The following is a 26,708-nucleotide window of genomic DNA, read 5'->3' as shown; positions in this document are numbered from 1 at the left end:
AGGAATTGACTTTTGAACTTCTTCCTGGATCACCTTCTATTTCTATGCTCAGTGTTGTCTGAGGCTGGACTGACTTCCTGTCCTGAAATAAAAAGCCTATTTCCTGGAGATTTTTTGGAGTAAGAAAAACAGCCAGGGGCATTTGGCCTGCAGCAGGAAGATGTCCTGGGTGATCTCTTATCGCAGCCCTCAGTTACCCGCATTCCTTTCTGTCCCTCCTCCCCCCACCACTGCCACTGGGTTTTCTTCCTGGACTTCCCTCTCTCACCTTAGTTCTTCATGAGGGACTTTCTCAGTAACAGATTGATCTGAACTCCTCTGCTACTCCCACTGTCATTTTTGTCACAAGTAAGCGGCATGTCAGTATGCACGTTTGTTTCTGTCAATGCCACAATCACCACCAGCAACGACAGCAATGAAAGGTAAGGGGAGATTTCTCACCCTCCACAAAAAAACACATCTTTTTAGCTCCCAGGGGTTCAAACTTATATTAAATTTCGAATTGTCTTAACAAGGCTGAAAAGGCTTTGATGATTTTTTTGTGGCAAAATATACATAAAATAAAATGTGTCATTTTAACCACTAGGTACATTCACATGGTTGTGCAGCCATCCCTACCGTCCGTCTCCAGAACCAGCCCCTCTTCCCGAAATGAAACTCTGTCTATTCCCCACCCACCCTTCCCCCAGCCCTGGTGCCCATCATTCTACTTTCTGCTTCTGTAAAGTAGATTCTGTAGGTACCTCACAGAAGTGGAACATATAGTATTTGTCTTTGTATAACTGGCTTGTTTCACCTAACGTAATGTCTTCAAGGTTTGCTTCGATGCATTCTTTATATTAGCATTTATGGAAAACACATGTATCCTAGAGCGGTTGCTAAAGGCTTGATATGCATTGTTTCATTTAACAAGTTGTGAGGTAGGCCCTTGGAAGTTGAAACACACAGAGGAAGCGCTCAGCACAGGCCTGGCCTAGACCCCCTGCCTGTCTTCTCTCAGCCACACCGGCCTCCAGGGGGCTCCTTCCTGCAGCCCTTCATTTTGCTTTGGGCTCAGTCCTCAGCGAAGGAAAGCCTTCTGGTAGCAGCAAGATTATAGGATTTCCAACTTTCAGTTTGCCTCAAATCATGAACGTATACACAGGAAAGTGAGTTTTCTTTCTGGTATCTTATTGAGAAAACCCTCCTGCATGGGCTCATTCATGGAAAGTTAACAGCTACAGCTGAAGGGAGCAGGCACATGAAATGTTTCAACTGAAAAATGAAATAAAAATTTAACTGTGCCTATTTAAGAATTTTTTGCATGTGCTGCTAAAAGTCTCTTAAAAGAAAAATTATAATAAAGTCAACTATAATACATTCAGCAATTAGAACATAAGAACATGTATTGTATTGTTAAACACAAATTATGAGACTACATTTATATATAAACTAACTTTTACAAACCTAGTTTTTGGATATATAATTCATATACCACCAGTTTACCTATTTCTCATATGCAATTCAACAACTCAGCTTTATGCTTGGATGAAAATTGCCTCACCTCTGACCACCTTACATTACGTTGATTGAGTTGATTGGTGAGAGTCAGACAGGAAACGGTGAGCCCCAGGGAGCTTCTGAGGCGTGGGCTGCCGTGTTAGCTCCATGTTAGTAATTTGGGTTTTTTGTCAGAGTTGTTTCCATATCCATGACTACTTCATTCCTTAACCTTGGTATCTTAAAGTTTCATGTGTTGTAGGTTATTTGGGGTTCCATCATTATACAGGGTCCAGCATAAATAACGCCTCTTTTTATTACAAAATCTTTTATTACTAAATCATGAGCATGTAATTCTGTAACATAACAATATCACACACACCATATGGCATTTTAGGTGAAATGTTCAAATTAAAATTACAAATTATTACACCTGTATTATCACCTACCAACCACAGTGAAGCAGGCCTTCCTTCTGCCAGACCCTGTATTATCGACAGAATGAAATAAAAGGAGATTAGGGAAGAGGGTTGGGAGCGGGTGGAAAAGGTGAAGGGGTGAAGAAAACAAACAAACAAACAAACAGCAAAAACTCGTAGACACAGACAACAATATGGTGATCACCAGGCGGAAATGCCCGTGGGGGCAAGTGGAAGAGGGTAGAGTTGGGGATAAATGGTGATGGAAGGATACTTGATTTTAGGTGGTGAACACTCATACAGATGATGTGTGACAGAATTGTACACTTGAAACCTACGTAATTTTATTAACTAACGTCACCCCAGTAAATTTAATAAAATTTTTTATAAAAATAAAAGGAGGTTAGCTTTCCAGTCTGTGCCAAAAATGCATTGAGGCAGCCCTTCCCACCAGGTGTATCAGCATTTCTAGGCGTGTGAGCCTGAGCCTCTTCCACCTGCAAATGCTGATGCCTATCTCCCTCTGCTATCAGAAGAACTGACCCCTCCCTGGGCTCAACGCCCCAGGCAGAAGCTCCTATGAGGACAAGGAGACCCTTGGTGTACAGAGATAAGAGGAAATGGTAAGAGGGTCAGGCAAGTAGGTGGGGGACAAACACAGTGGAGCCAGGACCCCCTTCTTCCTCAGTTTCTGCTCCATCTTTTCCACAGCCACCCAGAGCCTAGGAATCAGGGTGGGGAGCTGGGTGGACTGTTGTGGGGCCGTAGACGGACCACACCTTCCCTTTCCCCAGGGGGCACTCTGACATTGCAGGCACTGCACAGGTTGGCTCCAGGATGCACCAAGGCTCAGGGCGGTGGTGGGGGGAGAAGGGCGCAAAGTGGAGACTGGGCTGTCACCTGGGTCAGTGGCAGAACCTCGGGGGCAAGGGAAAGTCCACGTGACTCTGGTGGTGGAATGGGAAATAGAGAAAATTCTATTCTATTCTAGAATAGAATTAGTCTAATGGAGAGACTGTAATAGAAAATGTTATATTAGCCAACACCCAGGTAATGCTATGCAAAGGAGCCACTTGAAGCACTTTAGTACATTAATTTATTTAACCTTTGCAGAAATCCCATGATGCAAATGCTATTATGATCTTCATTTTACAAACAAAGAAACTGGGGTACAGAAAAGTTCACTAACTTGCCAGATGTCAGATGGTAGGTGGCAGAGCAGGTCAGAACCCTGAAGCAGCATGCACTCCACCAGACCCTACGTGTTTTTACATATACGTAGGTTGTGACATGTTAAGTGTTTATCTTACATAGCATCCTTCATGTTGAAGACAAGATCAGTAATGGTGGTACTTCTGGCACCAGATTTTCCCCTTTGAAAAGCAAATTTCATTGGTTTCTTTTCAAGGGATGAGGTCCATCCTTCAGTCATAACCTCGGCCCAGGCAGTGAGGGTGAGACCTGGGCTGGGACATGTAGACAGAATTAGGATAAAATCTGTAGCTGTGATAGGTTGTCCCAGGTACTAGGTCTCTCACAGGTCCCCCAGGTCTCTCACAGACCACAGGGACTAAAGCAACTGCTTTCTTAATGTTAACGCAGTTGCTCTCTCTTTGAATTTGATTCAGATGGAAGCAAATGTATAGCTAATACAAATTTCGGGAATATGATTGCGTTTTTGGTTCTAAAGGGAAATTGCAATGTCTTTATTTTTAAATTCTGACTCTTCCTTTTCTTTACTTTATCATCCACAGTGTTTCTGGGGGGTTGTCTGTGAATAATATGAGGGTGACAATTAATCTATATGGTCATTTGATCAACTAATTCAGCCCACAGATTATTGCCAGCCCACCATGGGCACTGTTCTAGGTCCCCTGTTAAATGAGCATTTACTAAATACTTAGTATGTGAAGCGTTTGTGATACAGAGAAAGAGTAAAACATACTACCTGCCCTCCACAGCAGCAACAATAGGTGGGCAATGAAATTCCAAGTGGGTTGACTTGTGACCTGTCTTTGAAGTTCTCAGGGAAAATTTACCCTGGATATATTGACATTAAAATGTTACTGACACCAAAACTGTATGTGGCTCAAATGCTGAGAGTGAAATATAGCCGCTGTGGCTTTGATGGTGGAAACAGTTTGATTGAACATGTTTACCACACAGAGGTTGTCACTCCCTGGATTAGAATCCTTAGCCTGTGTTTGCTCATTACACAACTCCTCAGGACCTACTGCTCCAGAGGCATTTGAAACATGCCAACCGGGTGTTACATAAAAACTGTGCGTTCAGCAAATACAACCTGGTGAGCAGAGTCGCTGCCACTCAGCAAGAGAGGGGCCGATGTCCCGCTGCCTGCAAGCAATGGACATGGGGAAGGTCAACTCCATGGACTTCAGAGAATTCGTGGAAGTGTTTGGGAATGTCATTGAGAGATGTCCCCTGATAGCAGCTGCTGTGTGGTCCCAGAGCCCATTCTCTGACTGGGAAGATTTAGCGAGGCACTTTTCTGCCTTTATTGATGCTCTGCCACAGTCAGGTAAGACTTCAGTATTATATTCTGAGATTCCCCACAAAGGGGTTGCAAATATTCTTATCAAAACATGTTTAGCTCCTTTAGTTAGTTATAATTGCTATATTATATTTAGCTATTTTTATTGTAAGGGCCACTAAGTTTCCTCAAAATTAGTAAATGGAAGTCCAGCACTTGCAAGGTGTTAAGCCAAAAGGTAGGTAAAAGAATGTATATTGGCTCGGGTAAAGCAGCTGTTAAATGTTAAAGCTGTGAGGTCATGAGGAAAGAGAATGGGGCCTCACGGGGCTCAGAGGCCAAAGGTCTGGCGGAAGGCCTACCTGTTTCAGCTGAGTGCGTTCACTTTGGGAGTGTCCTGTATTCGGGAGAGAAGTCTGCTCCGTATCAGAATATCTCAAGAGCCCAGGGGAAAGAGCACGTGGCTGACATTTTTTACCAAAAGGGCCAGTTTGACTAGACTGCTGAGGAAAGTAAATACATTCAAATCAGCTTCTCCCAGAGGGGAATGAGGAAGAAAAGACAAAAATTCGGGATGAATTCCTCTGGAGAAAGGGAAGGAAGTTGTTGATTTTCTCTGGGTAGATAGAGAAAATGAGGCACTTCTGGGTGTGGGGTTTAGGCAAACCCCAAGTGACTCAGCCTCACAGGGATTTAGAGGCCAAAGAGATTGTCTAGATAACTCTTCAGAGACAGCTGGATGGAACTGAAGGGACAGGCAGGGGGTGGGGGGCAAGCGCTGCCTTCACAGAGGGGCCTTCCACAGAGACCTGGGTGGGGAGGGGGTGTGGTGGAGCTGACCCTCTCCTTGCTTCCATGAGGCTGGCAGTCTCGCCTATCTGCCTAGGCCTTCAATATCTAGGATGGTTTCCCATTGTCAGACGAACATCTCACAAGTAAGAAGCTCATTTTAATTCCTTTTAGACACAATTAGGAAGAGTGGAAGAGAGTGTTACAAAATCAAACTAACAGAAATGTCAGAACCATGTTGACACCCATTTCTCAGAGCCTCTTCAAAGCTGAGCTCTCCCTCCACCACTGTGCTCAGGTGCTAGGGGAGCTGATGGACCACAGGGCCCTCTGACTGATGACCCACCAGCACAGTCAGCCAGGCCTGCAGAGCAAGCTGGAGAGAGCAAGAGGCCTTGGGAGCCCAGGTTCAAAATGTCTGGTGGGAAACGGATGAGGCCAAATGAGAATCTCCGAACCTGGAGGGGAAATGATTTTTAAACCATATGAATGCTTTATGAATGACATTTATGCTCTATCAGGAAAAGGAAAAAAAAAAAGAGGAGGAAAATCCTATTATCTGTCTCAATACCCAAAGTGGAGGTAGGGCCAGGGAAGGAATGTATTTAGAGAGAATGCTGTGACAGCATAAATAACTTCAGCCTTGTATTCATTGCTTTATCAGTTATTCAACATTTATTTGGAGTTTGCTCTGTTCCAGGAGCTTAGATAATGAAATTAAAATTTCCCTATATCGGTCTTCTTTCCTACCAGCAGTCACTCCAACCAGTTGGCCTAGAAGCCCTAGTTAAGGTTAGTTAAGTTCTAGTTAAGGGACCTCTCTGCTGGTGGAGCCTGCTTCTCAGCCCGATGCTGGCGTCCACACCTGTCTTAGGCAGGCAGCTGGGAGCAGAGCCTCCTGCTGCCTGGGTGGTGGCTCCGTATCTAATCATCTTAATGATCCCCGAAAGGTGAGGCTAGCAAAGTAATAATAATAACAGTAGTTAAAATGTATTCGACCCTTACTATCAGTGTGTTTCAGACACTTTCCCAAACACTTTGCATTTGTTAACTCATTTGAACCTCATAGTAATTCTATAAAAAAAGTGTTAACATTATTATGCCCACTTTACAGCGGTGGAAACTGAAGCACGGAGACATTAAGTAATGAGATCAAGGACACACGGCTAGAAAGGGGCAGGACTGGGACTCAACCCCTGATGGTCAACCCAGCAACCTATGCAGGATTCTTCCAGAGAGTCAGAAGCAAAGCCTAGAAACAATTTCTAGGGGTTTTATTCATTTGTTTACTAATTTATTTAATTAACATAAATGCTTAATGCCACAGACCTCATTTTGGTTGTTTAAACAGTCAAATAAAAGGGGATTTCCTGCACAGTCTAGCCTTATTCCTTGAATAGCAAGAAACAAGCTGGGGGCAATAGTCTTTGTATCCTAAAACTAAAAAGCGACTTTGAGGAGATGTGCAGGCTGTGGTGATTTACCTCATCAAACTTTTTTTTGAATAATCTAAGAAAATACTCTACCACTAACAGAAAACTGAAGATCCTGTTTTTACAGTAAACCAAGGTTGACAATCCATTGATAATCCATTTAGATTATGCTATGATGACTGTTAGCCAGTAGATGGCAGTCCAGGATTAATATTTAGCTCTGGCAATAATTGGCAAAGCATCCTTTGAAGCCAACCTCCTGATTTCCAGGAAAGGGGAGTGGCAATAGCAAAGGGAAGAATGGTGAAACACGTGGGGCCAATAATGAATTAGTTCAGCACAAACACTGGTTTGTGTTAAAAATCAAAGTGCAAAAAAACTATTATGATAGAGTTAATCATGCATCTCTTCATGGCATCTCACAGTTGCAGTAATGGCATAATTCATTATTTAATACTCATTTCAAAACAGACTTGTTGAATTAATGAAGTTAGATACTAATAAATCCCTTGAATGCAGGCTATAAGGTAGAAGAGGCTATTAAAATGTGTTCTGTCAAAGAATATATTAAATTCCTTCCCAAGAGTGACGTGTTGGTTAACAAATACTTCTTGAGTGCCCACTAGCCCCAGAAATTGTCCCAGGCACTGGGGATTGGAACAGTGACCAAGATAAGTCCTTGCCTTCAACGAGTTTACATTCCAGTGAAGAGAGACAGAATTAGCATAAATAAATAATTTCAGGTTCTAGGAACTATTAAAAGAAAATATTTACTATTATAGAAAATACATAAAAAGAGGTCTTCCTTAGAAAATGATATTTGAGTTTAAAACCAAAGGATGAGAAGGAAGCCGTCAAAGATCTAGGAGAAGGCCACTCTGAGAAAAGGAGCCTGAGACTTCTGGCATTTGGGGACACCAAAAGATCAAGATGGTTGGAGAGTAGTGAGAAATGGAGAAATATGAGGAGAGAGAGGTCAGTGAGCAGAGCTTCTGTGGTAGTAAAAGTGAGAGGTCTCGGGACAAGGATTGAAGAAGGACAGATGTGGCCGGATTCTCAAAATAGATGTTAGCGTTAGAGCCAACAGGTGTTTGAAATTTGTTGGGGGACAGCAGGTCAAAATCTAAGAGAAATTAAGGATAACTCCTAAGTTTTTAGTCTGAGCAACTGGGTGGGTGGGGGCACTGCTTTCTACAGTGAGGAAGACAAGAATCCAGAGGAGCCCTGGCTGGTGTGGCTCAGAGGATTGAGCACCAGCCTGCAAACCAAAGGGTTGCCAGTTCGACTCCAGTCAGGGCACGTGCCTGGGTTGCAGGCCAGGTCCCCAGTGGGGGCCATATGAGAGGCAACCACACATTGATGTTTCTCTACTTTTCTTTTTCTCTCCCTTCCCCTCTCTCTAAAAATAATTAATTAAAATCTTTTAAAAAATAATCCAGAGGACAAGGTGGAGAATGGGAGTTGGCTAAGTGTGAGATGCCTGGTATTCACCTGGATGAAAATATAGCAGGTTCAGGTGGGCCATAAAAAAGGCACTCAGATTCCCAGCCAGGGTACATGCCTGGGTTGCAGGCCATAACCCCCAGCAACCGCACATTGATGTTTCTCTCTGTCTTTCTCTCTCTCTCTCTCCCTCCCTTCCCTCTCTAAAAATAAATAAATAAAATCTTAAAAGAAAAAAAGGCACCCAGTGAAAAGCTGAGGGATGGCATAGATCTGAGTGTCACCAAAGACCTTATAGCCTCTCAAGCAATGGGACTAGATGAGAACACATAGGGCATCAGTGTAAATACAGAAGGGAGGAGATGTGGGTCCTTGGTACTTCAGTAGTAATCTGGCTGAGCAAGATGGTGAAAGTAGGCAAATGATGGTAATCCTTCAAGAGGGAAAGAGGGCCAGCCCTGTGACATGCTCCCAAAGAGGTGAGAGAAGAGGCCAGAGACCTTGTCATGGGTTTGGGCAAAATGTCCATCTTCTGTGCCCTTGATGAATGCAGATTTGTTGATGGGTGGGGCTGAAAGCTTAGTAGAGTGAACCTGGGGTGGGAAGTGAAGAAGTGGAGATCCTGCGTAGACCCTAGCTCCCCTGTGTTGCTACAAGGAGGAGCAGAGACTCAGGGAGAAGCTAGAGGACAAGAGGAACTCAAGAGAGGGATTCGGTTTTGTTTATGGGATGAGTGATTCTGTGGCATGTTCATATATCAACGATGAGTTGAAGGAAGAGAAATTGATGTTTGAAATTGCAGTCTTTGAGATGAAAAGGGAGACTGGCTTCAAGAACACCAGTGGAGAGGTCGGTCTTTGCCAGAGGGACTAGACGATCTATTGTACGAGGAAGGTGCACGCACTACTTGGCACAGATGTAGGGACACAAGTGGACTGGAACAGGTTTTTAATCCAACTGCCTGCTCTTCAGTGGCCACTGTAGCCTGCCCTGTCTTCTTTTATTGGAACAGAGAGTATCAGCTCTATGCTAGGAATTCTTCTGATGCATAGATACATGTCTCACGACTGCAGCAAACAATACATATCCACATCTCTACACATGGCATGTCAGTGGCACAGGGAGTGAGTGGCAAAAGAACAGGCAGCATTGAAATGGCCCTCAGAACCAAGGGACATTCAAGGGACTTCTAGTTAGAAGCTTGGCATTCCAAGTGGGAGGATCTGCAGGACTGAAGGCAGGGAGGTGGGAAGTACCTGCTACTCTGAAGTTTCAGGCCAGGGCTGGAAGTGCTTCCAGGGTGCAGCATTGGGAGGGGAACGGAAGCTTTGCTGCAGGCTGGGGGACTGGATCAGGGCCATCCTGAGCAGTGCTCAGGATTCAGTGGTTGGGGCAATAAGGACAGACGACAGGACCCCTCATCAGGTTCTATTTCTTGCAGCTGAGGTTTGTGTGCGTGTATCTTCCAGTTTAGTTTTCAGTCTCTTCTTCCCTGTGCTCTTCCCCTTTTCTCATCCTCCTTTCTCTCCTCCTGCAAACAGTGGAAAACACAGGCTCAGTCCTAGGCAAACATTAACCCCAGGCAGTGTTTTCAAGAGAGGAGACAAACCTAGGGGAATTAGAAGCAAGGTGCAAAGGCAAGAAGAAAAGAGGCAGGTGGGGCCCATGCAGGACAGTGAGGCCGTAAAGGGACAGGCCCTGCCCCCACACTGGGGTCTCCCACAGGTAACTAATTACTGTCCTAAAGCTAGAGCTGAGCCTCTGAAAAGTTAAGAAATAGGAGGAAGGGAAGCAAAGAGACTAGGAGTCTTGAGAAAGGACTGGGGCTGCTCCCCCTCCTCTGAGTCTTCTCCTTCCCTAGAGGCTGCTTTGAAAATCTGAATATGCAAAGATGGGGCACAGGGTGGGAGCTGACAGGTGGGGACCTGCCAAGTCACCCCGGACTTGAAGTTTCCCCTCTCCCAGCCTAGGGGTCTGAGGGTCCCAGGGCTGAGGGGGTGCGGAGCAGAAACAGATTCAGTGGTCTCGCGGCACAGCCAGCTCTGATTCAGGGATATAAGGAGGAGGACCCCCAGGCACCAATTTTAACATCTACATTTTCGCACCACCTGGACAGGGCTGGATGCAGGAAATGAGAAAGCACCATCTCCTCTTTGCAGGGCCCAAGGGGCAAAGCTCATGAGAGGGATTCTAAAACCATGGTGATATAGACGTGGAATTACTGGTGACAATGGGTTTCCTTTTAAACTGCCCCTAACCTTGTAGAGGCAGTCAGTGCCCCAAAAGATGCTCAGGATTTGGAGTCCGGCGTCCAGGTGCGATCAGCCTCTGGCTAGCTGACCTAGGGAGTCTCCTAACCTTTTCTGAGCCTCCACTGAATCCTCTCATAAATGCAGGTGGTCCCCCACAGTTCTCCCCACGGCTCAGGACTCTGGTCCATGAGTTAGATGGTGCGATCACAACCATCTTTTAATTGGTCAGAAATGATAAAATTTGAGTAAAGGGGTATTTGCATCACAATGGAGGTGGATTTTAAATGATCACCTTTTCCAGTAGAGCCTCCAGCCTATCCCCAGTGCCAGAGTCAGATGCTTCAGGCCCTGCCTTAGTCATTTACGAGTTTACCATGAGAATAGTGGCTGTTGAACTCTGACAGCGTTGGGCACGGTGTTTTAGGTAGAGGAGTCGTCTCTAATCCTTACAACTGCTCAGCAAATTCAGCGACATACCCTCGCTGTGCAGATTGTGGCTCTGAGGTTTCCAATCCCCCCTAGAGAGCTAAGTGGAAAGAGTGGCCAGGTCCCCGAGAAAACCCCTGGGTTGGGATTTAACTCCCAGGCATCACACTGAGCCCCATTTCACTTCCAGGGGAGTAGGAAAGAATGTTGTGCTCCACGGTCTACTTGGGATCCACCGCTGAGAAAGGGGAATGAGCCTCAGATAGGGTGTGTGGTGGCGAGTGGGTGCTGTTTTCCTAAAAGGAGGAAAGCCACTTTCATTCAAAGGGCTGCGGAATTCTGGCGGGAATTTTTTTCCCCCCAGTTAATCATCTGCAGGGCTCTTTGGAGGCCTGATTCCAGAGGGGCCACAAAACCCTGGGCATTTTGCCACGCCCCATGGATGTTACCCCCGTGGACCCTCCTCGTCCTTCTCCTTTGGAACAGAAGGAACCCCGTTCCTGGGCCTTTGCAGGAAGTCCTCAGGCCTCCGTCCAGCCCTCTTCGACATCAAAGTCCCCCTGAGAGCAAAGGACTTTGAAAAGACACGAAAAGCTCAGGCTCCTTATCTCGTCTCTGCTCCCTCCCGAGCAAGTTGTAAATTCCGAGTCTCAACAGCCTCACCCCCTCCGCTCCTCTTGCCCTAAGGTCTCAAAGGACAAATTTGTCACTTCCCGCCCCGCCCCTGGGTCCTAGCGGAGGCCGAAAGAAGCGGAGGCGGAGGGACGCAAAGGTCCAGATATGTTTGGGGGGCGAGTGCAATGGAAGCCCCTGTTCCTCCAGGATACTCCTTTTTGCCCCTCATCGCCTCCCGGGGGCCTCGGTTCCCAACCGAAGCCTCCTCGGGGCAGGGGAGAGGTAGAGTCCCTTCCTCTGCGTCAGCGCTGCGGTAACGGGCTCCCGCCGGTGTGTCTGTGCTTCTCCGCAGGCCAGGAGGGCGTCCTTCGCTGCTACCCGGACCTGGCGGGCCACGAGCTGCATCAGGGCACGCTGACTGCGGAGTCGCAGCGGGAGCACAGCGTCGCGGGCCTGATGAGCTTGGGTGCCAACGAGGGGCTAAGGCTGGCTGAGCTCAACTCGCAGTACCGCGCGCGCTTCGGCTTCCCCTTCGTGCTCGCCGCGCGCCTCAGCGACCGGGAGACCGTGTTCCGCGAGCTGGAGCGCCGGCTGCACTGCCCGTCTGCGCTGGAGCTGCGCACAGCCTTGGGCGAGGTGAAGAAGATTGGCCGCCTGCGGCTCGCCGACCTCTTCGGCGTGGACCCTGCTGCCCGACTGTAGCGGCTGCGCGCTCCCTGGCCCAGGATGCGCGGAGACCGCGACCCTGCACGGTGCGCCCTGGGCGGGAGGCTGGTACAGCCCCAGACCGTGTCCACAAGCGCACACAAAGGAGGGGAGGACTGAGGCAATCATACGAATAATGAGCCCTTTTGTTCACCTCCCCACATCCGTACGCGTTGCCAAAATATCTCTGTAGTTTCGTGCTTTGCCCCATTTATCCAGCTCACTGCTTCACTTCTTCACTCCCTTTGCGGGTCGTTGACACCACCAGCTTTTGTGGTTTCCAAAGCGCTTATCCAGCTCTGGCTGCCTACCCTTTCCTGCTAAGCTGGAGCTGCCAAGCAAAACGAACGGAGAATTAATCTTTTATTCCATTGGGGTTTGCCTGTTGTTTTTTTTTTCCCCCTTCCTCTCACCTTATTTGCTGCACCAACATTTACGTGTGAGCGGAGCAGCGTTCTCACTTTGGGGCAGGGAGAGGAGCCCGTGCAAGGAAAGCAAGCGGGGGTCTCAGTCTGCGGTGCAGGCGCCGCGCGGAGGTCGCTGAGTGTGGGAAAGATGGGTGGGAGAGAGCACCGCGGCAGGCCAGAGCTGGGAAGGCGTCCCTTGCGACAGGTCTCTCCTGGAGGTGGGCTCGTCAGAACTTCAGGCTGCCCAGGAAACCCATTAGTCATTTTTAAAATTAACAATAAAAATTAATAATTTAATAATACTCATTGAACAGTGCCGGGTATTGTGGGATGAAGATGCAACGCCATAGCGCTGATACAGTGGGTAATGGAAGAAAAGCATTGCCCAAAGAAATGTTTTTGGCCAGGGTAGGTCGGCTCAACAGAATGTGTCATCCCTGGGTCTCCAGAGTGTCCACTCATGCAGGAGGAGCCCATCTCTCTCTCTCTCTCTCTCTCTCTCTCTCTCTCTCTCTGTCTTTCTATCTTTCTGCCACACACACTGGAAGATCTAACAGACGCCAACAACTGCTACTTATGTTTCTTTTGGCAGAGGAGAAACTAGCCACGTGTACCCTCCCCATCACCAACACGCTGGAAGTGAAGGCAGAGTTGGTCCTTTTACAGACAAGAACCTCCACTAGTGGCCCGCTGGGACCGGCTGGTCTGGGTTAGCAGCAGCAACAGCAACAAGAATACCTTCTTTCCCATACAAAGTGATCTGGCTTGTGTGGCCACACCCTTGTTTGGGGCTGAATCCAACAGAAAGAAGCCACTCCAGGAACACTGGAATTCTAATCAAGTAACCTCATTCTCCCTTCCCATCTTACAGTTGTTGCTGTTAGTGGTAAGGGTGAAGGCATAAGTGGGGGGACCAGGGGAGGGAGCTGTGGTCACTAGTATCTTTGTAGCTGGGGTCTGTGCCTGACGCCTGCTCCGGGGTAGGAAGGTCAGGTGCGAACCACAAAGGGAACTCAATGACTTGGTATCTGTGCTGTAGGCCCCTGGGGCAATGGTGGAGCCCCTGGGCCTAGGGCTAGATGCCTGTCTCTCTCCGGCCAGGGTAACTTGGCAATTTTCCTGACATACCATACACAAGAAACCTGCTGCTTGGCCCAGGATACAAGTGCCACAGGCTGGCCGGCACACTCAGAATCGCGCAGTAGCTGCAAGGCACCCTGTCAAACCCTGGCCGAGTCCAGCTCTTAGACAGATGGGCCCCCAAATGCAGAGTCTGGGCTCCCTCTGTGAATGTGCTCACTCTAAGACAGCCAGGCCTTCCAAACGCTGTTTTTAGAACGAGTGTAGGAGTGATCTAGACCTCTCAGGAACGACCTGGTGTCTCGATTTCACAGCTACGTTTCAGCGGTTCAAAGCCTGTCGGGGAAATTGTTTATTTCTGCAGAAGGGAGTACGCGTGGGGAAAGACGCTGGGTCTGCCCCTTCAAAGGAGCTGTGGGTGCAGGGCAGGGAGAGCCGGCTGCCCAGTGCCTCTTTCAAAGCAGCCCGAGCCTTCGCGGCGGGAGGGCCGGACTCCGGTCTGGGAAGTGCCTTGGCCGAAGCCGCCGGTGGCTCCTGCTCTCTTCTCCGGTAGGAGCAGCGGCAGAGAGGCCTTTCCTCGCGCGCAGGCCGCCTGGCAGTGCAGTTTTCTCCAGCCACAGTTTGGCTCAAACAATGAGGCACCTGGGCCTCGCCAGCCTCAGGTCTGGCGGAGACCCTTTCTCGGTTCCGCTCGGGTGCGCAGGATGCGGGAGACGAACCGACAACAGGGACCGCTGCGAGAACCTGGACCTCCGCCTGTGGGCACCCACCGAGGCGCTTTGGGTGACCAGAGCGCACCCAGCGCGTGGCGGGGGCACAGAAGTAGTTGGTGCAGGTTCCAGGGTGAATAATAATACTTTACTTACCAATTCGTTACAAAAGCGCGATGGCAACGCTGAGGCCGAGGACCTGGATTCAGGATCCGAAACCCTTCGGCCCCTACAAGCACATGCGCTTCTGAGCAGGCGTTGCTTTGTCCATCTTCACGTCCCCTTAAAATGTTCAAGCCCAGCCCAGGTGTTGCCTGAATGAGTGGACCCGACAGCTCCCACAGCTCCCGTCACGAGTTCATGGGCCCGACGGAGCTGGGCTTTCACCTGTGTAACCGGAACCCGAGTGGGGGCTTCCCTCATCTCCCGGGTGAACAGGCTTTCGGTCTGTGTCCAAACGCTCCCCTCGGGCACTGACGCCGGATGAAGGGAAGCCGGGAAAGGGAAAGGCGGCACAATTTCTTTGCAAAACCTTTACTCATTTTACTTTGGACACATTTCCAGAGAACAGCCACATGATACCAGTTTTCATTAAAAAATAAACATCTCTTTTCGGAAAGTATTGACTGCGGGACAAAAGTAAATGGATACCTTCTTTGGCAACTGGAGAAAAATCTGAGATGGAATTTGTGGAAAAGTCACCATCCAATAAACTCATAAACCGCAGTTAGCAGGTGCCTGTGAAAGGGGGAAATCAATTGGATGGGGGAAATCACTCGACCTGTCCTAAAGGAAGAAACGGGTTGTTCTGGCACAGTTTGGGGTGGGGGTGGGCAGTTGGGGTGCTCCTTGGTCTCCTGTTGGGGAGACAGTGTTTCCAGGGCGGCACCAGCAGCCTTAGTAATAATGAACACGGGCGCGGAATTACAGAGAATGCATGGTAGCAGAGATTTTCAACCTTTTCCATCTCACAGCACACATAAATTACTAATATTCTTCAGCACACCAAAAAATAGTATATTTTTTTGCCGATCTGATGGCTGTTGTTGTGTTGTCTGTTGCCTTTAAAAAAAAAACTTGATGATCTATGGGAAAAGAGGTCAGTGTCCCTGACTAAATAGTCAGGTATTGCATGTTTTAAAAATTCTTGTGGTGCCCAGGTGAAAAATTGCTGCACTGTAGCAACTCACTTAATTTTAGTGACTGAAATAGTTAGCTGTGTGGTCTTGGGAAAGTCACCTAACCTTTCTGGGCCTCTGATTTCTCCTTTGTAAAAAGCAAGGGCTACACAGACGCTAAGTCCCCTGTCTCCTCTCCAGGAAGGGTAGCTTTCCAATGGGACCAGTGACTCAAGGAGAGCTGAACCTTTACTCGAGCCCCTTCCCACAGCCCCATAAAGCCTACTGTGTAGGACTTCCTAGGAACATATTTTCATATGCTACACAAAGGTCGCTGGAAGCAGGAGGCACTGACGAGTGAGCGAATGGTAACTGAAGGCTCTGTCATAGCCTCTAGCCGCTGCTGGCCTGACAGTCTTGTTCTCCCAGCATCAAGGGTTTTCCTCTGTGGTGAGAACCCCAAGTCCCTCTCTCTCTCGGGGGCCAAACCAGATTTCTGTCCCCAAGTTCCAAGCCCTTTCCTGGGGCTCTTTATTTTCCCAGCTCTCCTGGCTTTGAGAATATTTATCTTGGATAGAAGAACAGGAAAAGAGGTATTGCTTGCCTTGATCTGAATGCTTGGTGGCACCTCCATGACAAGAGTAAGGCAGCTGTTTTCCACACTGTCTGGGGCCCCGGCCCCTGAGGCCACCAATGACCTCCTACAAATTCAGGAACTTTTCTTTAGGTAGAGAGGACCAGACATTCAGTCTGACTCCACTGGCAGGGACAGACCTGCTCCTGGGCAGCTTTGGATGGCTGTGGTCCGTCTCTGCTTTTCAGGATGAACACGTCAAGCTCCACGTGGCCTGATGGGGCTGAGCAGATGGTGGACTCTGGGGAGGCCCCACAGATAGGACACTCTGATCCATTTCCTTTTCAGCGAGGTTAGCTAAATGGGCTGTGTGGCAGGCTAGGGTGGGGCCGCTGGGGTCAAACCAACGATTATGAAGCCTTCCTTTGAACGTGTGTGGGGGTGCTGGTTGGATGCAATGGCTGAGGAACTCCCTAAACTCCAGTGAAGTTTGAGTCACTTTCCCAACAGCAATATCTATTGCCAAGCAGAACAATTTTATCAGACATTTTCTTCCTTCTCATTCTCTCTTAATTATCCTGGGAACTCAAGTCAATGCAGGGTGAGGGTTTCCTGTGCAGGGGTGAGGAGGGAGTCGGGAATGGTGCACTATTTGGATAATTTCCTTGATTTTAAAAGGGATTTAGAAAGTAGACTTGCATGTGAAGGTAGGTAGAGCCAGCCTGCCCTATCTAGGTGACAAGGGCCACAGACTCCATAGTTTCCAGGAACCACAAATAAGGGGGAAGGCAGGGTCCCCCAAGGTGGAGCAAACACTGGGGACCTTTGAGCAGGGAGGGAGCCCTGTCAATGATCTGTGGATTCAAGGAGTGTCTCATCTGCCTGGAGAAACAGCCCGCCCCTTCTGGAGCCTCCTGCTTCCCATCCCCCTCTGCACCCCTGCCCTTGCCACCAGGCTGGATTCTGGAAGCCCCGACCCTCTCTGAGGAATGTAGAATGACCTCTACAATGTCAGTGACAGGGAGAAATCCCTTTGATGACTGAGTCATGGCTGCCCAAGTAGTCTTCCTAACACTTTATTTACCTGGGTCCCTCTTCTCACCTTTGTTTGCCTTTAAAAGCCTGCTCTAGCCCTGGCTCCATGGGGCCACCATAGCTTCAGTCCCAGGCCAAGCCCAGCCCCAAGCTCTTCAAATAAGCTGGCTTCTTCCAGAGTGACTTGCTGAGGGCTTCTCTGGTGGGGCAGCCAGCTGGAGACCAGGGGTACTAGCTGGAAGGAGCCTTGAGCAGCAAGCTTGGGGTTGACCTTGCTCGGTGCTTCTCAGCTCAGGCCAAAAGGCTCTGAGGAAGGTGTCAAGCACCTTAGAAAAAGCACCGCCTGGGGCCCTAACGCAGGTAGCACCTGCATCCCCCCCCCCCCCCCCAGGGCCACACACCTGCACCCAGAGGCTAGAGGAGCTGCCCTATCCACAGCAGGCCTTAGAATAAGCACCTGATAAAGACCCGCCGGAGGCTAAACCATCAGCATCAGAAAGAACACCTCCACCCTTCTCAGATTGCTCCACCATCCCACCGCTGTAGTGTGCTTAGATGTGATGGGACAATTTCACTCCATGGAACTTGTCTAAGGACATCATTATTGGTTTCCTTTCCCCTCACCCAACAGCCTAGACCTGAGGCTCAGGGGTGGGGCCATGCTGCTACCACAGGCCCCCTTTTCCAGGAAGGAAGCTGATTGGTTTTCACAATTATTTCCTTTCTCCAGCCCTCCAACCCCAAGTGAGCCTAAGGTTTCCCTGAAGTCTGGCCATTTCTGGGGCTAGGCATGACCCCTGCGGCCAGAGCAACCCTAGCCACCCCCAAAACATTTGGGTGGGCAGTCCAGAGCCCTTTCTCTAGGCCAGAGCAGAGACACAGCTGGAAAGGCGGGACAATTAGCCAGTGGCTGGCAGCCGGGCCATAAAAACGCAGGAAGTGGCCACCGCAGGGTGAAGGGGACTGCTGTCCCCAATAAAGTGATTGTTACAAAGAATGCCCACATTCCGAAGACACAGGCTGAAGACTGTGCCTCGGCTGGCTTCCAGAGCTAGAGGCCTGGGAGGGGGGTGTGGGGGACGGAAGGAGGGACTGTGTCTCCAGGAAGAGGAGGAAGATGTTTACTAGATCAAAAGTCTGCAGTGCCCATCATTTAACCTCTCACATTCCTGCCACATCAGGACTGCAGACACCCCTCTCACACCCACCCCACACTCAATGATTTGGCTTTTGTGATGGCGTTTGCAGTGTATTTTCTATTTTTTTCTGGAGAGGTCCTGATGACACTCAGCTGTCTGCGCTAGGCCCAGGGGTCCACATGGATGACCTGCTTGGATCTCCTGCCTCTTGAGTTCTCAGCTTGCTGCCCTGCTCCCACCCTCAATTTTAACCTTCTTCCTCAGGAAACACAAAGAATGGGAGGGACCAGCGAGCAGGGGACCCTGAGAAGCCCTGAACCTGCCTGGGCATGGTGTCTCTGCAACACGCAGCCTGGTGGGTATCATCTGTAAAACGAAGAGCTTGACAACAACAGCTTTGTTCTGGATCAAGGGAGAAGTGCGGATCGGGGAGATAAAAGTCACTGGAAAGGGCCCCAGAGACGACCACATGAAATGACAAATACCAGAGAGTGCTTGACAGTGAGAGCCAAGTGCAGATCCGGAGGAGAGTGGCCAGCGCCCCGCCGTTTCCAGAGCAGGCGCAAAGCCACCCAGTCAGCCTGCACTGACTGCCGCACCAGCCCTGCGAATCCTCACGTGGCATTGCCATGTGGACTGGGAGAGAAGGCCGACGCTGACCTCGGCCGTCTCCCTGTGGTCAGTCAGCTGAGAGCACACTACCAGAGCGGAATCTCCTGGGCCTGTGCTCCTGTAGGTGCAGATCCCCAGCCAGGCCCCGCAGCAGAGATCCCCGCGGCTGCCACTTCCAGTCCCTGGCTCCTTGAGCACAGTGCTTCAAACACCAAGGAAGATCCTTTCTCAACCCTTCCCCACTCGGAGCTTTTCATTAGTAATCATTAGTAATGGGCCACGGTTCCCTCACCATCCCCTCCCAGATGAAAAATAATTTTCTGTCAAGAACGTTTTACTTTGTAAAGGAAAGAGTGCTTTTAGGACTTAGGTACACATTAGCAGACATTCTAGGCTCGCTTTTCCTTGATTTTTAGTCACTTATTTAAGTATAGTAAACTTAAAGTGTAGCTCGCGGAGTTTTCACAAACACACAGTGTGACCAGTATCTGCACTCCAGCAACCTCCTGCCCCATCACTGCCCTCCCCTAGCCTGATTTCTAATTTGGTGTGTAGTAAAGGCTTTTGATCTTAAGCGCAATTACTTAAAAATTGCTTTAACTTAAATCCCAAGTATTAGATGAACTCGGAGATGCAGCCTGTAGCTAGGGTCATGGTTTATCTCATGCGGAGGGCGAGCGGTTGGTTTCCTCGGGGAAGAAAATGAATGATCAGCGATGACAGCTGTGTGGGGCGCGCAATCGTTCCCGCCAGGGACGCAGAGCGGGAAGGAGCCTGAGCCTGCCTTCCCGCTCCGCTCTTCACCTCCGGGGTCGGTTAGAAACCTCGTCATCCAAGCAATGGCTGCCCTTTACTCTGGGAATAGAAGGAGCGTCTTGACGACCCCCGCCCCCCCAGGTCTTTGCATAAACACAACTCCTTAGTCTCCAAGTCCAGATACCACCGAGACAACTCTTTCCCCTCTCTTTTGTAAGTTTCGTGATTTCGTTCTCTGAAATTGGAGGTTAAAGTGCACCATGTTGGAAGGAGGAAGTTCTTAACAATAAAGGTTTGACTATTTAGCAGTGATCGAGTCGCTGCCATCTCGCGAGCCCCCTCCCCCCTTATCTTTTAAAATGCAAATCATGTTTCGGGGGGTTGTGCGCGGGGTGCGCGCTTCGCCTAGACGTCTCCAGCCATTGGTGTCTGTGTGATTACTAATAAAGTCCTGTAAACACTTGTTAATCACGTAAGGCTGCGGGCCCCGGGCTCCCGGGTCCCTACGCCAGCCTGTGGCGCGTCTTCCCGGTCTCTGCAGCTTAGTGGGTAGGAGGTGGGAGGAAAGAAGGAAGAGGGGGAGGGAAGGAGGGAGGGAGGGGGGAGGAGACAGGCCAGTGGGAGGGACTGCCTTAGAGGCAGAATTGCCGCGAGTAGCCAGCGGAACACCGCAGGCTGGGGCGCAGCCACCCGTGGCTCTTCGTGTCCCCGCGACCTTTCCCTTTTGCGCCCCGCGGCAGTCCCCAGCGTCCGTCCCCAGGCAGCATGGTGAGGTTGACTGTCGGGCCTTCGCCACCATGTACGTGAGCTACCTCCTGGACAAGGACATGAGCATGTACCCCAGCTCCGTGCGCCACTCGGGCGGCCTCAACCTGGCCCCGCAGAACTTCGTCAGCCCCCCGCAGTACCCGGACTACGGCGGCTATCATGTGGCGGCCGCGGCCGCGGCAGCCGCGAACTTGGACAATGCTCAGTCCCCGGGGCCGTCCTGGCCCGCAGCTTACGGCGCCCCACTCCGGGAGGACTGGAACGGTTACGCGCCGAGTGGCGCCGCAGTCTCCGCCAACGCCGTGGCGCACGGGCTCAACGGGGGCTCGCCGGCAGCCGCCATGGGCTACAGCAGCCCCGCCGACTACCATCCTCACCACCACCCGCACCATCACCCGCACCACCCGCCCGCTGCACCTTCCTGCGCCTCAGGATTGCTGCAGACTCTCAACCCCGGCCCTCCCGGGCCCGCCGCCACCGCTGCCGCGGAGCAGCTGTCCCCCGGCGGCCAGCGGCGGAACCTGTGCGAGTGGATGCGGAAGCCGGCGCAGCAGTCCCTCGGAAGCCAAGGTAAGCGGCGGCGCGCCCCGCGGGAGGGCGCCCGGGGAGGCGCGGACCCGGCGCCGGCTGCCGGGCTAGTCGCGCATCCAGTGCGCACCCGGGCGTCCGGGGCTGCTGGGGGCTCCGCGCCAGTAGGGACGGTAGGGGAGACGACGTCAGGAAACTCGGGCCTTCGCGGCTTCCCTAGCTTCTAGGCTGGCGAGGGTCGGGGGTGAATGTTTTGACCTTACACCTCTGGCTCCGTTTAAGGCAGAGGCGAAGCTTGGCTGTACCGAGTGGATCGTGTCCTCCCCACTTGCAGCCTCTGCTCCCACGCGGTGCGCCGCTTCTAGCCACCGAGAAGAGGGAGCGTCGAACTCTACGGCCCGGGAGGTCTACTGTAGGTCTCCGTGCCCTCCTTCCTCATCTGACTACTCAGGAAGAGGGGTGGCCGGGGGACCAGGAGAGCGGCGCGTGGGCCCAGGTCTAGCCATTCGGGTCCACTCAAGGGACCGGAGCTACGGCAAGTCTGGAGATCGGGCAGAGGTGCTGTGTCTGAAAAGGAGATGTTGGCCACCGGAGCTAAGGTGAAGGGGGCGCGCCCCGGTCTTTGAACTTTTGATCTGCAACGGGGTTATTTCAGTCTGGAGCTGGAGGTAAGAACCCTCGGGAAAGAGGAAACCGTGATGCGGATTCAGCCGCTGCTTCAGACAAGGATCATTTGCTCTGAATCAAGGATCTAGGCGTGTGTGTGCACAAGTGCTCGCGCACACAGACGGTCAAGACGCTTGCTCAGGAGATGTTCCTGCAAAGATCCTAGATCTGCCAGACTGTGGGGCTCATTGGTTCCGGGTCTGCCCCTTCAGGTGTAGCGATGTGGTTCAAGGTGGGAAGGAAGGGCGAATAGGTGTGTTTCGGAGATTCCTTTTGGCGTCGCCTTTTTACTCCAGGAAGTCTTTCCAGCCCTCTGCACTTCCGCTTTTCTCTCTTCCCTCTTTTCTGCCCCATCCCGGCTGCATGCAGGTTATGGCCACTTCGAAGAGGTTTACAGCCAATGACAGACGCATAAATCAGAGCAGCCGTTGGGGGCTGTCTTTGGGGATCGGGCTTTGCGTCACTGGGCACATGCCGGTATCTTTCAGGTGGGAAGGCCGCAGGGCCAGCCTTGCAACCTCTGCTTGGTCCCTTCCCTGAGAGGAGGCACCCTGGTCAGAATGGAGCGCGAGCCCAAAGAAGGCTTTCTCTCCAGAGCCTGCCAGGGGCGCAACTGGCAGCGACCCGACGGCCTAAGGGAGACCTTTGGCGCGTCCCGGGAGGGGGCAGAGGTGTGGGAGAGGGAGGAGAACCGCGGGAGCCCGGGCCTGGAGGTCAGCAGATGAGAGGTCGCTGTGAAGTCCCGCGCCAAGGTGGCAAGGCCGCAGTCGGCGCCCGGCGCCCTTATGATGTTAATGTAGGAAGGCTGCGGCCCGCCGGCTGGACCCCGGCTTCTCTGCCGAGCTTCATCTGTCAAGGGGCGAGGGGGTGGTCCTCGGCCCCGTCCGCTTTGATATACACCTTCCCAGCTCTGCCATTGTCTCTTTTAGGGCCCGGAAAGAGGGTGGTGACTTTCGCAGTCAATAATGAATTCTGGCAAGTCCCTCTCATCTCTCCCCTCTTCCAGCCCCTTCTTCGGTTCCCAGGGGGTGAGGGGCGCCTGCAAGGCCCTTGGGCGCGGGCTTCGGCGCGCAAAGGGTCCTCCTGGCCTCCGCGTTTCCCAGCCCCTCCGGGGTATTCAGCACCCGAACAACAGTGACTCCCGAGCGCCCCAAGGTGCGTCACTACTGGGGAACTGGACTCGGACGACTCCTTTGCGTCCCGCTCCCCAGCCCTGGAGGTGTGTTTCGTAGCTTCAACCTGACCAAGGTGCCAGTCGCACCTTTACTATCTGCATGACTTCGTCTGATTTTCCGTTTTCTCATCTGTACAAAGGGGCGACTGCCACTGGCAGCCTCGAGTGGTAACCGGGGGCGGGGGGTGGGGCGGGCGGCAGCGTGTGGGAACGCGCCTACCTCTAGGAAGTCCCTCGCGACGTGTTAGTTCCCTTCGCTTTCTTTGCCCGCGCGGGGTCGGGGCCGCAGCGCCCATTCAAATGCGCCTGCCGGGCGGTGTTTATGTTAATGCGCCTGGCGGGGAGGGGGATGAAAGCCGGGGCCGCCATTTGCTCAGTAGTGGTAATTCAAACAGAATGCGGTTGTTATTAAGGCATTGAAAGGGCTTTTCTTTGATAAGATCGCCTTGTCCGGCATTGTTTGCGACCGTGTCCCCTTTTCAGAGGCTTGGGGGAGTTCCCTCTGATCCAGCCTGTATCTTCCCAGGGCGCTTTTGTTGTGCTTTGCAAAGGGTTTTACCTGAACAAAGTCGGCCTGCGGGGCATTAAACACCTCCGAGCAGCTCTGAGACCCTTTAGATCTTTCTGTCGGACTGGGCACTGGGCGGCTGGACCGCTCTGCTGCCAGAAGACAGGAGCCTGGCCAGGGCTTTGCCGGGGGTTGACTCTGGACAGATGCAGCGGAGACGCCAGTCTCGGGTCTGCTCCAGCTGAGGCGGCACCATTTGTCAAGACCCTTCAGTAAAACAATCAATCCGAGGTTTAATATGTTGACTCAATCCAGTGAATATGGATCCCTGGTCAGGATAGCTCTGCAGGGTTTGACGCAGAAATAAATGGGGCATTTAAAAAAGAGTCGGAAATGCCAAGCCACGTATCTCCAGTGTTCCAGCAAGCGGGGCTTTCTGCCTGCGCTGCCTGCCAGGCCCCGCTCGGTTTCCGCAGAGGGGCCTAGGGTGCTGGGGGGTGATTCTGCCGACCCGAGGGAGCCTGTGAGCGCCTGTACCCCCCTTTGCACTTCTAAAAAGCAGACAGAAAGTAATGTCCACCCCTCCGCCACTACTAATACATACCCACGTTTTTAGGAGGGCTTCCATTTCTGGTGGGACTGGAAGTCTGAATATTCCCCCCCGGGCTCTGGACTCCTTCTCCTGTTCTCTTTTCCTAGCGGGCTCCAGTGCCATATTTGGTTCACCAAAGTGGAGGCTGGGTTCTGCTTTCTTCTGTGTGTAGAAGTTTTAGTTTTTCTTAGTTTTTAAAAACCACTTAACCCCAAGGTTAGTCTAGTGTCCTGGAGAGCCCCACACCCTCCCCCCAGGGCCCTCTTGGGGGGGGGGGTCTTGTCAAACTGGCAGGAACCAGCCAAACTCCGGCCTCCCAGGGCGGTGGAGGAAGAGAAATGGCCCTTGGGTTAGGGAGGTTTGTCATTACCCATGACTGATGGGCTGCCTTGCAGCTCTCAGCTCTGACTTCTCCTTCCTCCAGTGAAAACCAGGACGAAAGACAAATACCGGGTGGTGTACACCGACCACCAGCGGCTAGAGCTGGAGAAGGAGTTTCACTACAGTCGCTACATCACCATCCGGAGGAAAGCCGAGCTGGCCGCCACCCTGGGGCTTTCCGAGAGGCAGGTGGGAACTGCCCTTCCCCTTCCCCACCTGGTCACTGCTTGGGGTTGGGAGTCGCGTGGGGAGAGTTAGAAGCCAAACTGCAGATTAAAGCAGCAGGATGGAGAGCATTTTCCTTCTGAATGCTTAAAAAGGAAAGAAAGAAAAGGCTTTTTCCACCTGTAGTTGTCTTATTTGATGATGTTGAATATTTCTTTTTCTATTGTGAGAGGCCTGGGCGATGTAAGAAAAAAAAAAACAGCACTGGTTTAATACAGAATTCTATTTGGGTCACTGTACCTGGAAAAAAATTAATAGACCCCAGTCCCTGCCCATAAAAACTATAACTAGGTGGGTGAGGCTTGGCTCCTGAAATCTCTGTATGGTCTAGAATAAAACAGGTCAAATTCACAGCCAGGAAGCCCACATTAAATCTCATTCTCTGCCCCAAGGTGAGGAATATTACTTTTTAGTTTAGTTTTGAGGGGCCAAAGGTTGTCAAGTGAAGTCCATCCAGCCCTGGCTTCCTCTTGCTTGGTACAGAAAGGGCCTCGTGGCTTCTGTTTTCCTTGGTTTTGAGACTCTGAACTTTTCTAGTAACGTTGTAGATAAAGGCAGCTTTGGAAAGAAACCTGGGGAACAAGGTGAATGGGGAAGGCTCTTAGGGTGCTGAATTGGGCTTGGGAGGGGCTCCAGAGGTGGGCTGTTATGGAGATATCCCATGAAAGGCTGAGAGAGGGTTAGGGGGTCCTTGCTTAAGAGAGACACTTCTTTAGTTGGCAAGAAAAATAGGGATGCTAGTGCTGATACCAGTTCTCCCCCCCACCCACATCTCTTTTTCACCATCCTCTGTTTTATCCACCTGCCCATTTCCAGGTTAAAATTTGGTTTCAAAACCGCAGAGCGAAGGAAAGGAAAATCAACAAGAAGAAATTGCAGCAGCAGCAGCAGCAGCCTCCACCGCCTGCAGCCCAGCCTCCCCAGCCACAGCCAGGTCCTCTGAGAAGTGTCCCAGAGCCCCTGAGTCCTGTGTCTACCCTGCAAGCTTCTGTGCCAGGCTCTGTCCCTGGGGTTCTGGGGCCAGCTGGAGGGGTGTTGAACTCTGCTGTCACCCAGTGACCTACAGTGGCCTGCAGCAGCAGAGCAATTCCAGACTGAGTGGTGAGGAGCATGGACTCTGCTTGAATCCTCAGGCGAGAACCCTCTTCTCCTGCCTACAAATGTACACAGTGCACCAATTTATCCAGCTCTCAGAGGAAAACTGAGAGCCAGGAGTAAAGACAAGTGGGGTTGGGGGCCTCAATGAGGAAGACATTGTCCCAGATTTTGACTTTTTTTTTGGTCTGACTGCCAGGAAGGAGACAGGAAGTGACAACAACTGGGATTCCATGTAGTGCTGGCAGAAGCAGTGCTGGCTAAACAGACCAGGCTCTCAGCCCCCCTTCCCCAGCTCTGTACCTCCAAAATCTTCAGGATGCATCTCTGGTTGGAGCTGAGGGGGGAGAGGAACTCAGGGGAACGCCAATGCTTAGAGTCAAGTTGGCTACTGCCTACTTACTGCCATCTGATGACCAGCTGGCCTCTCTGGCCTCAAGGGCAGGCAAGATTTAAACTGTGGAAGCTAGAGACAGCTAAGATAGAAACCTGGACAGGCCGAAGACTGCAGAATCCCCAGGTCTTTGTCTTTCTTCTCTTCACTCCCCAGACCAGAAAAGGCTTGGCTGGCGTATGTGTGGTGGATGGTGTGAGGGGGTGGTTTTGGACTCTAGGCCTGGCAAGAGGGCCCAGGACTGGACCTTGTTTAGCAAACCTGTCACCAGAGCTTCTCTGAGCTGAATGTATGTCAGTGCTATAAATGCCAGAGCCGACCTGGACTTCCTGTCATTTTCACAACCTTGGGGCTGATGAAGAAGGAGAGTTGTTGTTGCTGCTGTTTGAGTTGTTGGTCTGTGTAGCATCCAAGCCAGTCTTTAAAAAGCCTTCTGGATCCATGGGGAGAGAAGTGATATGGTGAAGGGAAGTGGGGGTGTTTGAACACAGTTGAATTTTTTCTAAAAAGAAAAAAGATAAATGAGATTTCCATATTTCAGATTCTGTATTTATTGTTTTCAGATTTTTTCCAGAATTATTTTTTTAAGAAAGGGAAAATCTTTTGTACTTGCCAAAGAGAATTAGCAAAATCAGGGCAGGGTGGAGAAGGTTATCTGGACAACCTCATTTTACCCCAGAGCGTCAGAAGCCAAAAAAAAAAAAAAAAAAAGGGCAGGTTGTGAGACGTTCCCTGCCCCCAAGCTTTAGCCCAGCCTAGGACTGTGAAATGTGTGATTCCCCTGGGTGTGCCTTTGGGCAAAATGCACATCTAAATGGGCCGTTGCTCTCCAGCTACAATGAGTTTTGGGGGTTGGAGGGGTGGGGTTGGGGGGAGCGGTGCCACAGACCCCTT

The 26,708-nt window shown here is 51.0% G+C and overlaps 2 protein-coding genes across 3 annotated transcripts; both read left to right on the top strand.

The window, feature by feature from the left end:
* The first annotated feature begins 4,190 nt into the window (after window positions 1–4,190).
* URAD (ureidoimidazoline (2-oxo-4-hydroxy-4-carboxy-5-) decarboxylase) lies at window positions 4,191–12,427 on the top strand. The gene is made up of 2 exons (XM_028503069.2): window positions 4,191–4,437; window positions 11,700–12,427. The coding sequence occupies exons 1-2, from the start codon at window positions 4,242–4,244 to the stop codon at window positions 12,047–12,049; spliced, it is 546 nt and encodes a 181-aa protein (XP_028358870.1). The 5' UTR covers window positions 4,191–4,241; the 3' UTR covers window positions 12,050–12,427.
* A 7,743-nt stretch (window positions 12,428–20,170) lies between these two features.
* On the top strand, window positions 20,171–26,288 carry CDX2 (caudal type homeobox 2). Of its 2 annotated transcripts, none has more exons than XM_028505301.2 (3): window positions 20,171–20,821; window positions 24,144–24,289; window positions 25,142–26,288. In XM_028505301.2, exons 1-3 carry the CDS (start codon window positions 20,281–20,283, stop codon window positions 25,382–25,384), a joined length of 930 nt encoding a protein of 309 aa, XP_028361102.1. In that variant the 5' UTR covers window positions 20,171–20,280; the 3' UTR covers window positions 25,385–26,288. The 2 variants fall into 2 exon arrangements, with proteins under 2 accessions (XP_028361102.1, XP_035874244.1); XM_036018351.1 differs by having other exon boundaries at window positions 24,144–24,285; window positions 25,142–25,360.
* Window positions 26,289–26,708: the final 420 nt, after the last annotated feature.

This window comes from Phyllostomus discolor, chromosome 2 (assembly GCF_004126475.2).
Source record: "Phyllostomus discolor isolate MPI-MPIP mPhyDis1 chromosome 2, mPhyDis1.pri.v3, whole genome shotgun sequence".
Lineage (NCBI taxonomy): Eukaryota > Metazoa > Chordata > Mammalia > Chiroptera > Phyllostomidae > Phyllostomus > Phyllostomus discolor.
The sequence above is the reverse complement of the archived record's forward strand: the minus strand, read 5'-3'. Positions and strand labels throughout refer to the sequence as shown.